Source organism: Acomys russatus, chromosome 6 (genome assembly GCF_903995435.1).
Source record: "Acomys russatus chromosome 6, mAcoRus1.1, whole genome shotgun sequence".
NCBI classification, from domain to species: domain Eukaryota; kingdom Metazoa; phylum Chordata; class Mammalia; order Rodentia; family Muridae; genus Acomys; species Acomys russatus.
This window is the reverse complement of record NC_067142.1, coordinates 1,787,404-1,806,579: the sequence shown is the minus strand read 5'-3', so window position 1 is coordinate 1,806,579 and position 19,176 is coordinate 1,787,404. Positions and strand designations below refer to the sequence as shown.

Here is a 19,176-nt window from a genome sequence, read left to right as displayed (position 1 = left end):
ACTATGGCCTACTAAAGGAAAACAAACAAGCTCTTCTTTGATGGTAATACCCTCTCATATTCCCGTTTTGTTACCAGAAGGCTGCTAGTGCTATCCAGCTCAGCACAGGGGTTGCTGGTGAATATGCAATGCTATAGCCACTAATCCTTTTGTAGCCTCTTCATATGTAAATTAAATACTGGGCTGTGTTTCATAGAAGAAGCAATAGAGAAACAGAAAGCAGCTTACTCTAACGTCTTTTGCATTTCTTCATTACAAAAAATGCAAATATTTCATTCTACTCTGTCAGATGTTATAAATTCTTTTGAGTATTTCTTAAACAGCATTTTATTTAGGCAGTATGTAATTTATGTATATAAATTATTTTTTAGTGGTGGTTTAAAATAAGGCAGTGGATCTTTAAATGTCATTCTTTTTGGCTCTGTTATTGAATGAGACAGCTTATTTAAATATCATTTATTTGATTTATTCTTCTCATATAATATATACAGACCTCAGTCTCCCCTCCATACAATTCTCTCATCTCTCAGATCCACTGCTTTTTCATTTCCCTTTATAAAACAGCATATCTCTCAGTTATATCAGAGGAATTTAGGATAGCAAGATGCAATAATAGGAGGCATATACCCTCATAGCAAGGCTGGACAGGGCAACCCAGTAGGAGAAAAAAGGTCCCAGGAGGAGGAAAGAATGTTAGAGACACCGCCATTCTAATTGTTAGGAGTCCAACAGAAACCCCCAAGCTAAAGAAGCACAGCACATATGCAGACGGCCTGGTGCAGACACATGCAGAATTTATAGTATTTGGACAGTTTAACCAACATGTTTTATCTTGTTTTATTCATTTAATTATTTTACTGGTACTTTTACATGAGGAGTGGGATTGTCTTGATAAGTATTATTTATGTCTTACATTTAGTGCATCATAATTTAGACCCCCAACTTTTTAGTGCACATGGCTTCAGCTGCTAGAAAAATTCAAACTGAAAATGAGAAAATTATCAGAACTTGTAGTCATTAGATGTCCTAGACCATAGCAGGAAGGTTCTAACGACAGTACACATATGTGCACATCTGTGACAAAGCAGGTGTATTTTATTTTTCTGGATATTAACTGAGATTTCAGAGTGCTTCTTGCCACTGTTGCTTACAAGAATAGCAGCAGCAATGCAGTGACAGTAAGAATAGAGGGGTAGGGCAGCTTATGAGAAGTTGGCATGTTTTCTCCTCCAATTAGTCATGTTTAGTAAAACAGGTTTTAGGTGTGTCTAATATAGTCTCAATTTTTATCTATGGGTATTTGGGGTATTTTTTTTTTGCCTTATTAAATGAATTAGGCATATGTAATTTGTTTTGTTTTGAATGATTCTACTGCAGTATCAAGAAGAATGAATATTATGCATACATGGAAATTATTTTATTAAAATGATTTGTATCAGTGATATAAAACATTTCATAAAGTTAAACACTAAGGTAAACCACTTCAATAATTTAAAAATTAAAACTTTAAACACAGAATATAAATATAAACTGAAAAATATTTACAATGTATTATAGCTTACTAAAGTCTTCAATTTTTACAAAATAGAATATCACTGATTGATATGGTATATGCCCATAATCATTCAGGGATTGATTAATATTAGGTTTTCTTTTTCATATAATTTCACTAAGGACATGTTTTCTGAATGATAAGATTGTAGAACAATTTATATATTGCTACAGAACATAGATAAGTATATAAGCTTTGCATTCGGAGACTAGAAAGCCCAGTCAGTAATTGCTTTCCATGAAAACATGCATATTTGACCTCAATCCAGGTCAGAGGCTGCCAGTACACACTTGTAATCAAAGTGGGAAGTCTAGATAGGGAGGTTCAGGGGTTTACTGGCTATTCAGCCTAACCTATTCAATGATGCCCAGGTCATAGAGAGACCCTGTTTCAAAAACAAAGCTACATAGCTCCTTAGGGTTGGCTCTAGTATCTACACTACTGCATACACCTGCACACAGATACACACCAACCCTTATACAAACCCAACTTTATGTACATTTGGAGATATGTTTATATATGCACCTAATAAATAATTTAAATATGCTCATAAACAAAACACTTATATAATTTATCATATTTATAACTATTTAAAATGTAAAATTTAGATTGATTTAGGAGTATACAACATTCATCATATTGGTTCTAAAGAGTCATAGTGCGTTTTACCAAAGAAGAAAGAAAAGCGCAGACAATTGTTCTGACTATAACTTCATAATTTCTCTTTAACTATACATGAAATAGAATTAGTAACTATAAAAGAAATAGAAATAATATGGAAATTGAGTGGAATTCCAAAAAAAAAAAAATATTTGTGAGAGCAGACCTTAAGAAAGAAATCTATGCAAAGCATAAGTAAAGATAATAGTAGATTTAAAGTTTCATATTTAGGAAATTACTATAGCCAAACTAATGTTCAACTAACATATAAAATGGTCCCTTTTTCATATATATCAGAGAGAATACAAATTGCATGATATGTGCATACTCACATGAAATAATTATATTAATTTTCTCACTATTTTCTATCATTCAAAATAAATATTTTTCCTCACCTGATTACTGTTTTCTCTTCCTCTACTCCTCTCAGCTCCTCCATGCCTTTGGTTCTTTCAGGATTCGTGCCTTTTTTTTCTTCCTACTGGGTTGCCTCACCCAGCATTAATATGAGTGAAGCGATTTAATCTTATTGCATCTTAATATGCCATGAATGGTTGATATCCCTGGAAGGCCAGTCCTTTTCTAAAGGGACTTGCAGGAGGAGTGGATGGGGAGGGGAAAATATGGGGCCAGAGGGAGGGAAGGGAATCTGTGGTGTGGATCTAGTAAGTGAGAAAATAAATTTTAAAAAATTTAAGAAAGAAAACAAGACATTTAAAGGATAGTAGCAAAATACAATAAGACAAAATGAAAACTAATATATGGGGATTGAACAATTTAAACAAACAGAAAGAAAACAGTCTTAGGGCCCAAAATGAGTGATTACCTATAAAATGAAGATATTGTGACATGCAATATTCAAACTACAGAAACATGCTATTACAGGGTCATTCTTTTTCAACTTTGGAGAGGTTTGATTTAAATTTTTAATTTAATATTTTAAAATGAAGTAGTATAAACAACTGAAAGTAGAACACTTATCAGGTAGCTAGAGGAAGCACTAAATATACAGTTAAATGGACCAAATGTCTACTATACAGTTATAGAGTTCGATTTCTCTTCAGTCATGATGATGAGTGAAATGAGGTGAACACCAGTTTGCTGTGATCTCTCAGTCTGCTTTTTAGATGGTCCTTGAGTCTCAAGGACAATGCTCTTAATGAAAACTTGTTACCTGAGGAAGATAGCTGAGATACCTAATATTTCACCTCATTTAACTCTGAGTTAATTTCAATCAAACATTCATCATTCTGTAGTATTTTTACATAAGTATTTTCATATCACTATTTCAAGAATTTTTATTAACATTTAGTTCTTTGGTTAAATCAAAAAGTATACTAGATTGATATTTCCTGTACCTTGATAAGTATAAATTGAAAATAATAAATCAATAAATGTAATCTAAAATTTCTAACAGTTTGTGAGCTCTCAGAACTCATGTTCTTGGGAAATGTAATCCAAAGCTGTTTTTGTTGTCACCTAGGGACTTCAGTGGTACAAGTGACAGCAACAGATGCTGATGATCCTACATATGGGAACAGTGCTCGGGTGGTGTACAGTATTCTGCAAGGACAGCCATACTTTTCAGTGGAACCAAAGACAGGTAAGACATAAAATCTTCACTTATTGTAGTTATCACTTAGCTCCTGCTTTGTACTTAATATTCACTTTCTAATAATATAGTAATAATAATGTACTTTTTATTTTGCTTTTCTCAATATCTCAAAGTTACTCAAAATTCCCTATTAGGGAAGAATTAGTGCCTATTTATTTCATATTACTGTATTCATAAAAACACTAAGTAAAATGCTATGTACATCTATATCAGGCATGACCCCTGACTTTTTGATAATCTGCTTGAATTTTTCATTTTTATTTTCTTTAACCAGTTCATACAGAAAATTGAAGAATTCATAATGTAAGCAAGCAAATGTTTTGCTTTATTTTGTTTAAGAATGGCTGAATTAAGGACCATTTTTTCCAGCATTTGGAAAATATTGAACATGTGCTATTCCTTTGAGGCCATGATTGTCAAAGTGAACTTTTCTTTTTTCAATTCCATTGATCACTAAAGTAGTAGAAACAAGACATGACCAGTCATTGAATACATTTATCTCATTGACCTACTTTAAAAGTGATTTTTTACAATTATGCTTTAAACTATATCATATCATTCTGAGTGTTATTTAACATGTAAAATATATTGCTATATTTAAGTATGTTACCTTTAAAAAATAAAGTATATGCAAAAAAGTGAAAAAAAGTTTTCTTGTGCAACACTGTTGGGGGAAGGTCTGATGTTATTTTGATGCTAATTAATAAAAAGCCATCCTACCTGGGCAGGGCAGATGAAAGAGGTGTGGCTAAGGGTCCCCAGGGAGAGAGAGAGCAATCCTGGGAAGAAGAAGAGGAAGACACGAGGTTCCTGAGAGAAGCAGAGTAGAAGGCTGCCATAGGTTAGATGGAGGAGAAACACATGGCCAGTGTTCATGGAGAATCCGGCCCAGAAGAAGAACATTAGCAAGTATTTGGCATTATGGATGGCAGATAGCTTGAAAGAAGTTATTAGAAGCAGATGGCATGGTATGGGGGCAGGTCTCTAACATGGGAAGTAGTTTAGGGTATTAATGTCTTCCCTGCCCCAGGTTAATTAAGGCTATTTTAAAATATAACAAGTGTCAGTGCCTTGATTGATAAATAGGTAGGCTTACTGATAATGCAGATAATTAAAAAAAATACAACAGTAAGAAATAGTTTCCATCACTATTTGAAGATCTATTCTCTTTTGGAAAATTTTAAAGGTGATGCTTCTGTTTATCATATCTCCCAAAGGAACAATATTATTTCATCCTCAAATCAAAGGAAGGACAAGTATATTTTAGTGCTTTTGTTAAAAATGTACTTGAAAAATAAATAAGATCCTTCTCAGTCATTAAAATTTTAGCACAGTCTGTAATGTATGATTTGGCTGATGTATACTAAACAAATAATAAAGTTTGAAAACTACCTGGAATATTTAATAGAGAAAAATTATTATAGTTAAGCCAGTGAATGTGGAAGGTGAGTTTTTAAAAAGGCATTTGGTTTTTATATGAGCCATGTAATTGTACAAAGTATGCATGTAGAACTGAATGAAAGATTAGAGAAACTAAATTCAGACACCCCTACTATCCTTAAACATCTGATGGTCCTGCTAGAAATACTGATAATGTAAGAGAATTTGCTTACAAATTCTCTCCTCTTGCATTATGTAACCTGCTCCTAATTGCATGTACTAATATCAAGAACTAAGTATTCCACTCCCAGCAAGGCTGCCTTGTAACTTTTTGTCTTACTGCAGATGGTGGGAATTTACCCCTCATGTAATAGGTGAAAGTGCACTAATTAGTCATTTGGCCAAGTGTATATACCATGAGATTACATTATCAGTGCATAAGAAAGCAAACTTAATTTTAATTTAAAGATACAATAGATTTTATTTGGCAGAAGCTGAAAAAAATTAATAGTGTAATAATGAGAACTATTGGGATATCTCTCACTATAGCCATTAGCTCAAATACATTTTGTGTATCTATTTGTACTATTCAAATATAGATTTTTAAAGAAAAATATTACTTTTTTTACACTAAAATGGAAAATTCTCAGTCCCCTGGGTCTGGAAAGCAGGAATCATATATTAGTTGTCTTCCTTATAAATATAAGTATTACATTTACCCATGAAAGGAATAGCATTTTTTTCATTTATTCAAATTTCAGGATTATGTAGAATATAGCAGAATAGTGACAGGAAAATATGTGATAATATGCTAAATATATTAGTAAAATTTGTTTCAGACCATCACTGTTAGGTGTGCTCCCAGAAGTTTCTTAATATCTCAAAGTGCATGTTCCATTATTGCCCTGTTTATGCACCATATGTATTGCCAAAGGGCAGCCATATTTTCTAACATGGTTTCTCCTTCAACAAAGTCAGAATGTGTGTAGTAGTGAAAATCAATATTGACAACTTGTTTGAAGATGTAATACATGTATTTTTGTATTTGATAATTGACCAAACTAGTTAAATAGTTTGTAGTTGAAAACAAAAGTATCCTTTTTAACAGTTGTTGTAAATTGTGAAGAACTTTAATGAAAATTAAAAGCAAGTAAGCACTTAAAAAATTTCAAAGCCATGAAGTTATCTCTGGAAGGGAATTCAGGGCGAAGCTCACTTGCTATTTGGTAGTTGTTTTGCTTTAGTTTCACTGTGTATGGATATCTTCTCTACAAAGCAGTCTGTGCACTACATGGGAGCATCAAGCCCACGATGGCCATATAATTCACTGGAACTGACTTTGTAGATGAATGACATCTACCAAGCAAGTATCAGGAATAACTTATGAGCTATTTCTCTAGTTCTCATTGAGTAATTTATTTCCTGAATATACTAGTTTTGATCACTTTTTAATGTCTGCCATATGTTAGATGAGGATTTGTTTTAACTTAATTTTATGTTAGTAATTTCATCACGGTACCTGAAACCTCTATTGCTAAATATCTTCCATTATATTCCATTCTCTGCTGTGCTTCATATGTTTTAGAGACACCCTATCTCTCTCTTAGACCTAGACCTCCTCAAATCAGTTTGACTGGCTGGCTGGCCAGTGAGCCTAAAAGCTTGCCTGTCTCAACATCCTCAGTGTACACTACAATGTCTGCCAGTTAAAGTTAGAATTCAGGAATCAAACTCATGTGCTATTGATTACAGGGCCACCACCAGACAGGAATCAAAGGTTCAAACATGAACCTTCAGTGCACATTTTACATTCAAGTAATAACTTTAAAAAATATGATGCTTAGGTTAAATTTTAAGTAGAAACACATCATTCAGGAAGAGATTAATCTTATTTATCACCTATATTATATTTATATATTTTAAATTTAGTTTTGAAACTACTTTTGTTCCCCAGAAATTTTTTATGTAAATGTAGCATTCTCATATTAATGTCATGCTTTTGTGAAATGGTAGATGTCTGGTGAAGAGTGATAATTAATCAGTAAGAAATGTATCAAATTTAATTTTATTGCCAATATTTAAATTAATTCATAATTACCATTCTATTAACTAAAAAAGATATTTGTTTAAAGCAACAAACTTTAACTGTTATGGTAGTATGGTAGTTTTAGCTTCAAACCTCCTATGACATTTCACTTTCAAGATCCAGTTTTATTTTAAAACTAAAGTATCTGGTCTTTAGTTTTATAATTGAGCTCATTTTTTAGGGGTTAAGATGTTTTTAGGTATAGACATATGTTTTAAGTTTATAATAATGAGATATGATAGATACTGATTTACATTCAGAATTTTAGATGCACCAAGATAGGAAAGATGTTTTCTTCAAGGCTGCCAAATATAAATAGCCAAAGCACTAAGAATGTAACATTTATATAATTACTGATTGTGGATCTTCTTGCTATAGGTAGTTTATAGTATATATGTGTAATAATATAAATGTATATATAAAATTAAATATATTTAATAAAAAAAGAAAAAGAAAAGAAAAGAAAAAAGATCGAGTCTTATATACTTACCTGATAAATTTAAGATAGCTTTATCAAAGACCTATTTCTTCATGGAGCTATTTCAGAATTACACAGATCCTGCTGGTTTACTCTTCTTTGCATTCTTTCTGTAAATCTATGAATATATCACCCAATAATTCATAACATTTAGACCTTGCAGTTCCTATTATATTATGCAGTGTATTTATTTTCCCAAGGCAGCTTAAGTCTTACAGGTCCATACTCCTAAGAATGTTCCTCTTTCATACCTTTTGTTTGACCTCAAATTTTACTTCCTAATTACCTTCTTCCTCTTTAGAGATTCAGTTATTTTTAATATACTTTGATATCAACAGTTTCTGTGTTTCATTACAAAATGAGTTTCTGAGTTTATTAGGCTTATAAAGTAGTAATTTTTCATAAAGAAAGTGATATTTGGACTGAATTTACAGAGGCCACCATTGCTATCCAATCCAAATGCACATGCAGGACTGTTTACTTCTCAATATCATTTATAAGCTCATCATTCGGTGTTTAAGTATGCAGTTAGTTTAAGTATGCATAGCACTGTGTTGGAGATCTTTCCTAGATGGTCACTGTTTCTAAACATTATGTGGAATAACAGCCATCATTTGGTGGTGACTATTTTAACATTTATAAGTTATATTAATAAAAATTGAATACATATCATGTGTATGTATTCAATTCATAGTCACATATACTGTTGTTATTCAGAGGTCTACATTCCATAAAACTTTTGTATTTGAATTAGCTAGCAAGAGAGCTGACATAAAAATCAATATAAAAAGAAAGGGTAGAGGCAGATGGCATGGTTTTGTATTATAATATACTTGCACATAAAGTCCTTGTTAATACCAGTGGTAGTCTTTCAAAGGTGGGCTGTTTCTATTTGGCATCATATAGGTTGCATCAAGTGACTTATGAACTTCCTCTCTTACATGCATTATCAGTTACACAGATATCACAAGGAAGTTGGTATATCTAATCTTTCTGCTTATGTTCTGGGACATTTTAGAATGACTATATGAAATAAAAGCTGTCGTGATGTTGTGATGGCTGAGAGAGGGATGTTTGTGGTTTCCAAAGGAAGTGAGAACAGATTCTTTGCCCTTACTGGAAGGAAGTTTCTAATTCTGAAACACCTTAGAAAACTGGTGTTTCAACACTGATATTCAAATGTTAATATTAATACCCTCAGAATATTGTTTTAAATGTTGATTTACTTGAAGTGAGGCAAATGCCAATGAGATGACCATTTATAACTTAAGTACCTCTCGCCTGTGCTCCTTTAGACCATGTTTCCCAAGATAGCTAATTCAAAGAAGAATGCACATAAGGTTGCCAACAGCAAGCTGTCCTTCCACTGTGACTGGTTACAGAAAAAAGACTCTTAAATGTTACATATGATCACATTGAGAAAGTATAAGAAGCCTCTGTGGTAACAGGATATATTATAAAAGGCAATCATAGTTGGTGGCACATGAGAAAATCATTAGAGTGTTTTTCCTCAGAGTAGAGAAGACCCTATTTTTGAACAAACGCGAAATATATCAATGCCTTGTGTGCATGTGCATGTGTGTGTGTGTGTGTGTGTGTGTGTGTGTGTGTGTGTGTATCTGTGTGTACCTGCTTCTGTGTGTGTGCTTATATTATGGCTTATTCCCTGAATGTGAGCTATAAATAAGTTAAAGTTTCTTAGTTACTAAAAATATTTTGTCAAGCATAATGCTCTGATTTTATGTATTAGTTTAAAATAAGATATGAAATGCTAAAAGGAAGGCAACATATTTTATAAAGAGGTAAAGAATTTTATTTGTTCACCATACCTGACTTTCTAATTATTGATTTCTGAATATTTTTCAGTTTCATAATGTTGCCACTGATTATAGGGATCAAGTTATGTCAGACCAGCAGAATTCCTTACTGTGTGCTTGTAAGAGTATGTGACTATATAGTCATTGACACAAAAGAAAATATAATATCTACCAGTTCTTTTCCAAATGTTAGCTTGTAACTTAAAGCTAAAAAATTAAATAACTAGAAGTGAAATATTGCTAAATATTGTATCTAAACTCAAGTAATGCCTATTATCTCATTTCTGGTATTAGCTGAGGGGTTTTGAAATTGCCTCTATCACCTGCATCAGTTGTAATCTTTGTGATTACTTTAACATTAGGAAAGTGTTATTTATAATAACTTTTATAAAGAGGCCATTAGATGTGTGAAAAGTAAGCAGGCGACTTTTATACTCAGACTTCTATCCTAATGATGTTGTAATTGCTTCCAAAAAATAATGTCAGTAAGGCAACCTAGGAAGTCATAGGCATCAGAATTGCTTTTGCTTGTACTTATTGATTTGTGTGTGTGTTTTACATATTTTATTATGTGTATGAAACCACGTGTATGTGAGAGTGTGCATACATGTATTCACAAACACATGTGATAGCAACAGGCTAACAATGGAGTCTTTCTCAAACTCTTTCCAATTAGTCACTTATTTATTTATTTAAATTTAAGTAATTTATTCAGATTATATCTAAGTTGTTATCCCCTTACTTGTATCTTCATGTTCTTCTGTGCCTTCCTCTTTCTTACTATTCCTCTACCCTAGGTCTGTGACAGAAGAGGACATCCTCCTCCACAATATGATCACTGTACTCATTTATTGAGGAGTGTCTCTAACTGATTGTAGATCATGCCAGCCATTTCTACTACTCTAGCTGGTCAGACTGTACAAGTTATCCCTGGCCTCTGCCTCAGAGAGCTAGGATTAATGATAGCTACTACACCATAGGTTCTGGACATCCAAACTGGTGTTCACTTATGCAAGGAAAGAGCTTAATTCACCAAACAACAAGAATTCTCATTCTGATAATTTCAGATATTTTGGCCTTATTTCTGCCACAATATTTTGCAAAGGTGGCAACAGGCACACATTAATGATGGAAGACAAAAAAAAATGAGAGATGGGTATAAATAAAAAATTGAAACTGAGAATAGAACATATTGTGTAAAATAATTTTTCATGCAAATGGAACATATTTATTAGCCAAATTCTCAAGATTGTCAAGTTAAAAAGTTGTACAAAACTTATAAAATCAGGAAAAAGGAAAAGATATAAGTCCCTAAAATCAAGAATTCATAGAATAAAAAAGTTTCTTTGGAGATAGTTATATAAGTGAGGTCCATGCTTATTTTGTTGTAGAGATACAAATACTGAAGAAATGTCAGATAATCATAAAATCATTGCAGCTTGCAAACAGTACTTTTGTGTCATTCACATATCAAGTGAGGTTGTTATGTACATAGAAATTATTTTCATCTGTTGGTATAATTTCTAAGAATAATTAGTATATAGACAGAAGAATATGTTTATGAGTGTCTTTGTAACTGCTTATGTCTGAGGGATACTGTTAGACATAAACATAAATATGGTTATATAAGTGTGAATGCCATTGAATCTGGAGATGTACTTGAAAATATATTATTATAAGTAATTGGAGTGAGAGAAAAAGAAAGGATAATTTATTTTATCCTTTATCTTGCATGTTCTCATTATTAGAAAGAACATTTTATTTATTTGTAAATTCTTATTTATTTCTCTATTTTAGTTTGGAACTCTTTGTATTTCTTGTTCTCACAATGGTCTTTGCCTCTTGGCTTTGGGAAACCAAAACTAAGACTGAATATCCACTGAACAGTACAAAGACAAAGAGAGTCTTTGATGATGATGATGGTGGTGGTGGTGGTGGTGGTGATGATGATGTTTTTTGATACAGTGTTCAAGGTTGTTCTGAAGCTCTCTGTCATTGAGGAATAATTGGTGTGAGAACTTGATTATCTGTTACCTACTTCAGACATGCTGAGATTATATACCTCCAACTGGGACATGAACTTTTGATTCTTAGAAGACAGGTTTCTCTATGCAGCTAAGCTGGTGTAGAACTCACTATTGGCCAAGACTAGGCAAAGTGAAAGGCTAAACTGGCCAATCAGCTCAAAGTTTTTGAGGTAGAAAGGGTGAAAATATTGTCTGTGAAGGGATAGGTTCATAAATGGGAGGCATATTCACATCTCTCCTATGAGTGCATGAAGATTTTTTTAGGAATTCCAAGTGTGCCATCTCTTTTTGTTTGTGTGATTTCTTCCACTTACCATGATGGCAACTGCCAACTACTCAAGCACTTAAAGGTGTACTAGTTACATTTCAGGAGAGAATATTATGATGTTAGAAGTTCTCTGGCAGTCCCTCTGACAGCTATCTTAGACACAGCCCGCTAACTCATGAGAAGAGGATCTTAGTGTCTATAGGTATCAGAGATAAGCAATATTAGAACTGACTATTAGTTTATTCATGTCATATAAGCACTACCCAGTGTTTTCCCATACACTAGAAAATCACATTGTACTATTTCTTCAAACTTTTATTATGATGTGCAAGTATAAATATGCATTTTTAACATAATGTACAAATGTATATATAAAGTGTACACACCTTTAGTTCTTTAATCTACACTAAAATACTAAAGCAAGCAAAAAAAACCACAAGACTACAAGCGAAGAGTGACATACTACTTTATCGATGTTCATTGCTATTATAATGTGGTAAATCATGGCGTGCTTTACTGAGATTTAACATCTTACAGGAGTCATCAAAACTGCCCTTCCAAACATGGATAGAGAGGCTAAAGACCAGTATTTGCTTGTCATTCAGGCAAAGGATATGGTTGGTCAAAACGGCGGACTGTCAGGAACCACTTCAGTTACTGTGACTCTAACTGATGTCAATGATAACCCACCTCGCTTTCCAAGAAGTAAGTTAGTTTATATGATGACTAACTATAATAACATTTTTAACAGTTCCTTTTGTATATTTTTAAATCTTTTATGATTTTCTCCCAGTGTTACATTTTATCAAATATCCAAATTAAGCTCCAACTAATGAATAGACAGGCTAATTCAGAGATGGTATCATGGCTCCATGCTTCTCTCTAAATACAGTACATTTTGTCCTCAATTTATTCTTTAAATGATGAAAAGTGGTCATTGTAATTCTGTAATTATATTTATAAGAGTTTTAAATTTTATTTGTGTTTCTATAGCTGCTGTTAATTTCCAACACTGTTTATCTGTTCTACACAAATATATGTTGTTTTGCTTGTAATGATTTAAATAGTAATCATTTACATTTAAAGCAATTTTATTATAATTATTAACATTTTTCTTTCACCAAATTGATGGGACTCATATCACTATAATCATATACTCATTTTATGTTTTTTAATCAGGTCATATAAAGTGAACATTCCTTTTCCAGTTGTACCACATTTCTCTCATGAAATATTAAATGGCTATAGATAATGCAATCTACTATCCCAGAAATCCACACCCTCACATGAGCTTCAGTTCAAAGCAGCTTCTGATTTGTCAAGAAATGAGGGAAAAAGCATAAAAACAAAAACCTGTATTCTCAAGATAGATGTGTCCTATTCATAAAATCATTTTGTTCTATGCATCTTATTCTCCATGGTTTTTGTAGCATGTGATATTTTTTAAAATAATGTTACATGGAATTTTTTCTCTTTTTTTCTTTCTTCTCTCTCACTCTTTTTCACTCTTAGTTTCTGTGTTTCTCATGCTTTTTGGACATGGAGCCCAGACTTTTATTTGTTTATTAGCCTTTCTTAGAGTCCAAAGTGAAGAACCCCAAAAATATGTCATCTTTGTTTCTGTTTTTCATTTTTACCTAGAATTTTTCCAGAAATTACTCAATATTGTACCCTTAAAATTTTTGAATTTTACTAAGAACACCTCTCTGTATGCAAGGAATCCTTTAAAATGTTACATATATTGTAATCATTTAAAAAAAGTTCAGTATTCAGTCATCAAAACCCACATTCTACATGATATTTTCCTTTTTCATTTCCATATTCTTCTCAAAGATATTTCGTGCTTTTAAAATTTGAAACTTAAATACATCATAGATTTACAACCAATAGGTTATGAAATTAGTGTCCAAGGAGAAAGAAAAATAAAGGATTAGAAGAAATTTGTCATGGAACATATTTCCCATAGGTTGTCCTACTTTTTTCCACATCTGCCTTTAAAATATTTTTAATATGAAAAGAGGTAAAAAAAAAAAAAAAAAAAAAGAGGGATTATTAAAGCAGTGAAATAAAAGGCTGTGTAGGTAATGTCTTTTTTCTTTTTTTTTAATTTGTAAATTTTAGTTTATTATAGTTTATTCAGATTTTCTTCTGCATGTTATCCACTCACTTGTATTTTCCCATTCCCACACTTCCACAACCCACTTCCGCCCTGTTCCCCTCCACTAGACTTTTGATGCAGGGTCCCTCCTCCCCCACCTACCACCCAGCCTATCAGGTCTCATCTGTATAACCTTATCTCCTTTACTCTGTGTGCTTAGGAGCCTCCCCACCAAGGTGAAGAGATCAAATTGGGGGCACCAGAGTTCTTGTCAGAGTCAGTCTAGTTTCACTGAAGCCATTGTCCTTGGTTGGTGCAGGCCCCTTGGGTCTAGATCCACAGGCCTTGTGGTATCCCTGTGTTGCTTCTGAACCTTCTGGGTCCTTCTATCACCACATTCTTCCATACCACTTTCATCACTCAACCTGGAGTACAGCAGCATGTCCCAGCATTTGTCCTGTTCTGCTGTAGGTGGAGTCTCTCAGGGGACATCTATGTTGGGCTAACATCTACTTATAAGAGAACATGTATACTCTGTGTTTCATTCTGGGTCTGGATTAACCTCATTCAGGATGATCTTTCTTAGTTCCATCCATTTTTCTGCAAATTTCAAGATTTCCTTGTTTTTAATAGCTGAATAATCTTCCATTGAGTAAATGTAATACAGTTTCTTTATCCATTTTTTCAGCTGTGGGGCACCTAGGTTATTTCCAGATTCTGGCTTTTACTAATAAAACTGCTAGGAACAGAGTTGAGCAATTGTCCTTGTTGTATGGTGGAGCATCCTTCAGGTATATGTGCAGGAGTGGTATAGCTGCATTCTGAGGTATCACCAGTCCCAATTTTCTGTGAAAGTGTCATTGATTTGCAAAGTGGTTGTACAAGTTTGCACTCCTACCAGCAATGGAGGAGAGTTTCCCCTTATCCACATATTGCCAATATGTGCTGTTGCATATTTAGTGTGTCTGGTTTTATGCTGAGTTTTTTTTTTTTTTTTTTTTTTTTTTTTTTGAATCTACTTGGACTTTAGTTTTGTTCAGGGTCATAATTATGGATTTATTTGCATTTTTCTACATGTAGACACCCAGTTAGGCCCTCACTATGTGTAGAGAATGCTATCTTTTTTCCATTGTATGGTTTTGGCTTCTTTTTCAAAAATCAAGTGCCTACATCTGTGGGTTGTTTTCTGGGTCTTCAATTTGTTTACATTGATCAATCAGCTTATTTCTATACCAGCACCAGGCTCTTTATATTACTGTTGCTCTATAGTAGCACTTGGGCTCATGGGTGCGGATTCCTCCAGAATATATTTTATTGTACAGGATTGCTTTTAGCTATTTGGGCCTTTTGGTTTCGCTATAAGAAGTTGAGAATTGATATTTCTATGCCTGTAAAGAAATGTGTAGGTATTTTTATAGGGATCGCATTGAATCTGTAGATTGCTTTTGGAAAGATGGCCATCTTTACTATGCTGATCTTTCTGGTCCATGAGCATGGGAGATCTTTCCATCTTCTGATATTTCCTTATTTTTTTTTTTTCTTTTTAGAGACCTGAATTTTTTTTATATAAGTCTTTCACTTGCTTGGTTAGAGATACACAAAGATACTTTATATTATTTATGGCTATTGTGAAAGGTGTAGTTTCCCTTATTTCTTTCCCAGCCTGTTTGTTATTTGTGTATATAGGGCTACTGGTTTTTGTAATGAATCTTATAACCATCTACTTTAGTGAAGGTGTTTACCAGCTGTAGGAGCTCTCTGGTGGAATTGGCAGGGGGTCACTTTAGATACTATCATATAATCTGCACATGGTGATACTTTGACATCTTCCTTTCCTATATGCATCCCCTTGATCTCCTTTTGTTGTCTTATTGTTCTAGCTAGAACTTCAAGTACTATATTGAAGAGATATGGGGATATAGGCAGCCTTGTGTAGTCCCTGATTTTATTGGAATTTCTTTCAGTTTCCTTCTATTTATTTTGATGTTGCTATCAAATTACAGTACATACACATTCTTATTACTACTACTACTACTATTATTATTATTATTATTATTATTATTATTATTATTTATCAATGTAACTTGTATCCCTCATCTTTACGACCTTAAACATGAATGGATGTTGGATTTTGTCAAATGCTTTTTCATCATCTAAGGATATGACCCTTCTTCCCCTTTAAATAATATTTCTTATTGTTTTGCAATGTTATGTTCCAAATCATGGCTACAGAACTCACAGATTTAACCCTTGTCTCTAGGAGAATATTAAAAATCAAAATATAGACTTACAATGTCATCCCCACAGCTGCTTAATCATTTTTGTGGAAGTTTCTATGTAAAAAATACTAAGAAAATTCCAATGTTAACTTATCAGCAATATTAAGTATGTATTTGGAAAATTGCAGCAGGAGCTGTTTTATTTTTCAATATTATTGTGGAGATTATCATATCCAAATGACATATTTAGTAATTATATTTTCATTATTAGTTTAGTTTCATTACTAAGGGAAGGATAATTCTCATGAATAGATATGCAGCACTCGGGATTCAGACAATCTGTTTTGTCATTTTTCACTGCTGTATCATCAACTTTAAACTTCTTGAGGCTTCATGAAACTTTTTGCTTGCATTATGTTGTTTTAGCTTTCCTCTAGAGGAAAGAAAAACAATAATGTATAATAAAAAATTAGTAGTTCCTAGCAGAGGGTTTTAAGAAGATTGTGTCCATTCTTTATTTTGAAATTTTACAGGATCTTACCAGTATAATGTTCCAGAATCTTTGCCTGTGGCGTCAGTTGTGGCCAGAATAAAAGCTGCTGATGCAGATATAGGAATTAATGCAGAAATGGAATATAAAATTGTGGATGGTGATGGATTGGGGATTTTCCAGATACTTGCTGACAAAGACACACAAGAAGGAATCATTACAATACAAAAGGTAGTAATTTTTGTTATCTTTTTTCTACAAGGGCTATGTCACAGACTATCATGTTACCAAGCCTATTTTGATGGAAGAATGTGCCAGACACACGGAATGATATACAAAACCATTGCTATTTTAATTTCTTGTACAATAATCTATGTATTTATATGTAGGTCTCAAAATCTTTTTGAAATTTGAAAGGCATTTTCAGTATTAACTGTCAATTCTATTCCCCGAGTGAAAGCATCGTTATATACAGTGCTATGCTGACTATGCCACTGTTAAATTGGTGCTTTGAATACCCATCAAGGGAGATAAATGTTCCTTTCTTGAATATTCCACAAATGGGGCCTTAAAATTCAACCCTAGGACTTACTATGCAAGACAATTACTATTATGTACCACATATAAAAAGCATACATACAATTAGGACAAACAAAGTAAGAAAAACTTGTTGCATTATCACTTACTCTGTTTAAAATATATAATAATTACAAATTGAATAATTTATAGTAATGGAGCAAAACATGTGTAGAATTCCCTGTAATGTATCTTTTACATAGAAATATGCATAAAATAAGGAGGAAATAGAAACTAATATTTCTTTATTTTGGCATATTTAAATTTTCTCCCACTCATCACTGGCTAAGCATAGGGAATATTAACCTTACTCTTTTTTCAATGTTGTTGTACAAACTTCAGCATACTTTAGTAAAGAGAAAAATAATAGAATTGGTTGCAAAATAAAATTAATTGCAAATATTTGAAATATTAAAAATTTTGAGACTCACAACCTTCCCCAAATTCAGATGTTTACTAGGCTGAGAACACTGGTGGATACTCTGTAATTAACAATCATGGACAATTAACACAGCAATAAAGTTGTAGTTTGATTGTTTTATTAACACATATGTTTGATTTCAGGCCAATTGGCAAACGTTTCTTAAATTATTTCCAGTGGACAGCTGTTGTTTTAGTTCAACTGGTAACAATCTTTGCACAAAAGTTTTAATAAGTAGAGTAGGCCAACTGTTTGTAAAATATTTTGTTTTGTGGCCTAAAATAAAAAATGCAATAAGGTATACTTCTGCTCAAGGATTCCAAATAAAGTATAAAATCAATATGGTCATATTCAAGAATTTGAAAATATACTGAAAATATTTCTATTGGTCATTTGAATTTATTTTATACACCTTAATAGACATGGTACAAATAATTTAAATTATAATTGATATAACATACTTAATAATAGAAAACTTAAAACTATCTTTACTTTGATTTTTATACATTACACATTTATTTAGTTTGTGTATATTCCCATATGTATTGACATGGGCATGACCGTTTGTGGGGACTGTCCATCGTGATATGTAGAGATCATAGGCAACTTTCCAGATTAGCTTTCTCCTTCCACTAAATGCAACAGAACTCAGGTCATCGGGCTTGGCAGTAGCAGCTTTCATCCTCTGGACAATCTTGCCAGACCAAAATCTCATTTTTGAATATCAAAATAACTTCTATATGTTGTAAAATATTTTAAATGAATAATAAAAGGACCAGGTGAAAACTATTCACATTAAATCATTAAGTCAGTGTAATTAACTTCAAAAGGAAATGCAGTTCTTATACAGACATATATAAATGATACAACAAATAAACTTTCATCATAGATGGCTGTCCATATCTGTCAGGAATAATGTAAAGTTACTTAATTACCTTTTCCTTTTGGATCCTTGCCTCAATATCATGAAGATATTATTTGTTCTAGCTAAAATTTGAGAAAATTATTAAATGTCTCACAATGGAAGAAATGGTTAAATAATTTATGTAGTAACAAAATACAAAAAAATGTCTTGATGTTATTTTTTTACTATATTAAGCAGTTTTGAAGTCCTTAAAGGAAAGAGGTAAGAAAAAACAACATCAAAAACCAACAACAAAGGCAGACCAACCAACCAAACAAATGTATATGTTTTTTCTAAACCCTGTTATAATTTTAAGACAATTATATATATATATAGAATAAAATCTTATCAAATAATTGTCAAAGAATTAAACCATATGATGCATTTTAGTGTGGTGGAAAAGTTTCTGAAATATATAAATGTACTTTATAGCCAACTTTATTGTTTAGAAAAAGGATTCATATAAATACAGAAATAACTTATGAAGATTTTGTTTATTAGGTTTTATCTCATTCCAGTGGCAGAACACTTTTCAGTAAAAAAAAAAAAAAAAAAAAAGGAGACCTTGTATTATAATTGAGTTGT

General features: G+C 32.4%; 1 protein-coding gene across 1 annotated transcript in view; it reads left to right on the top strand.

Annotated features, from left to right (window-relative positions):
- Positions 1 to 19,176, top strand: part of Cdh7 (cadherin 7) — a 140,090-nt gene that overhangs the window by 48,463 nt on the left and 72,451 nt on the right. Inside the window, exons 3-5 of the mRNA XM_051147201.1 lie at positions 3,696 to 3,815; positions 12,421 to 12,588; positions 16,734 to 16,921. Coding sequence (XP_051003158.1) covers positions 3,696 to 3,815; positions 12,421 to 12,588; positions 16,734 to 16,921 — 476 coding nt within the window. The remainder of the gene's footprint in view (positions 1 to 3,695; positions 3,816 to 12,420; positions 12,589 to 16,733; positions 16,922 to 19,176) is intronic.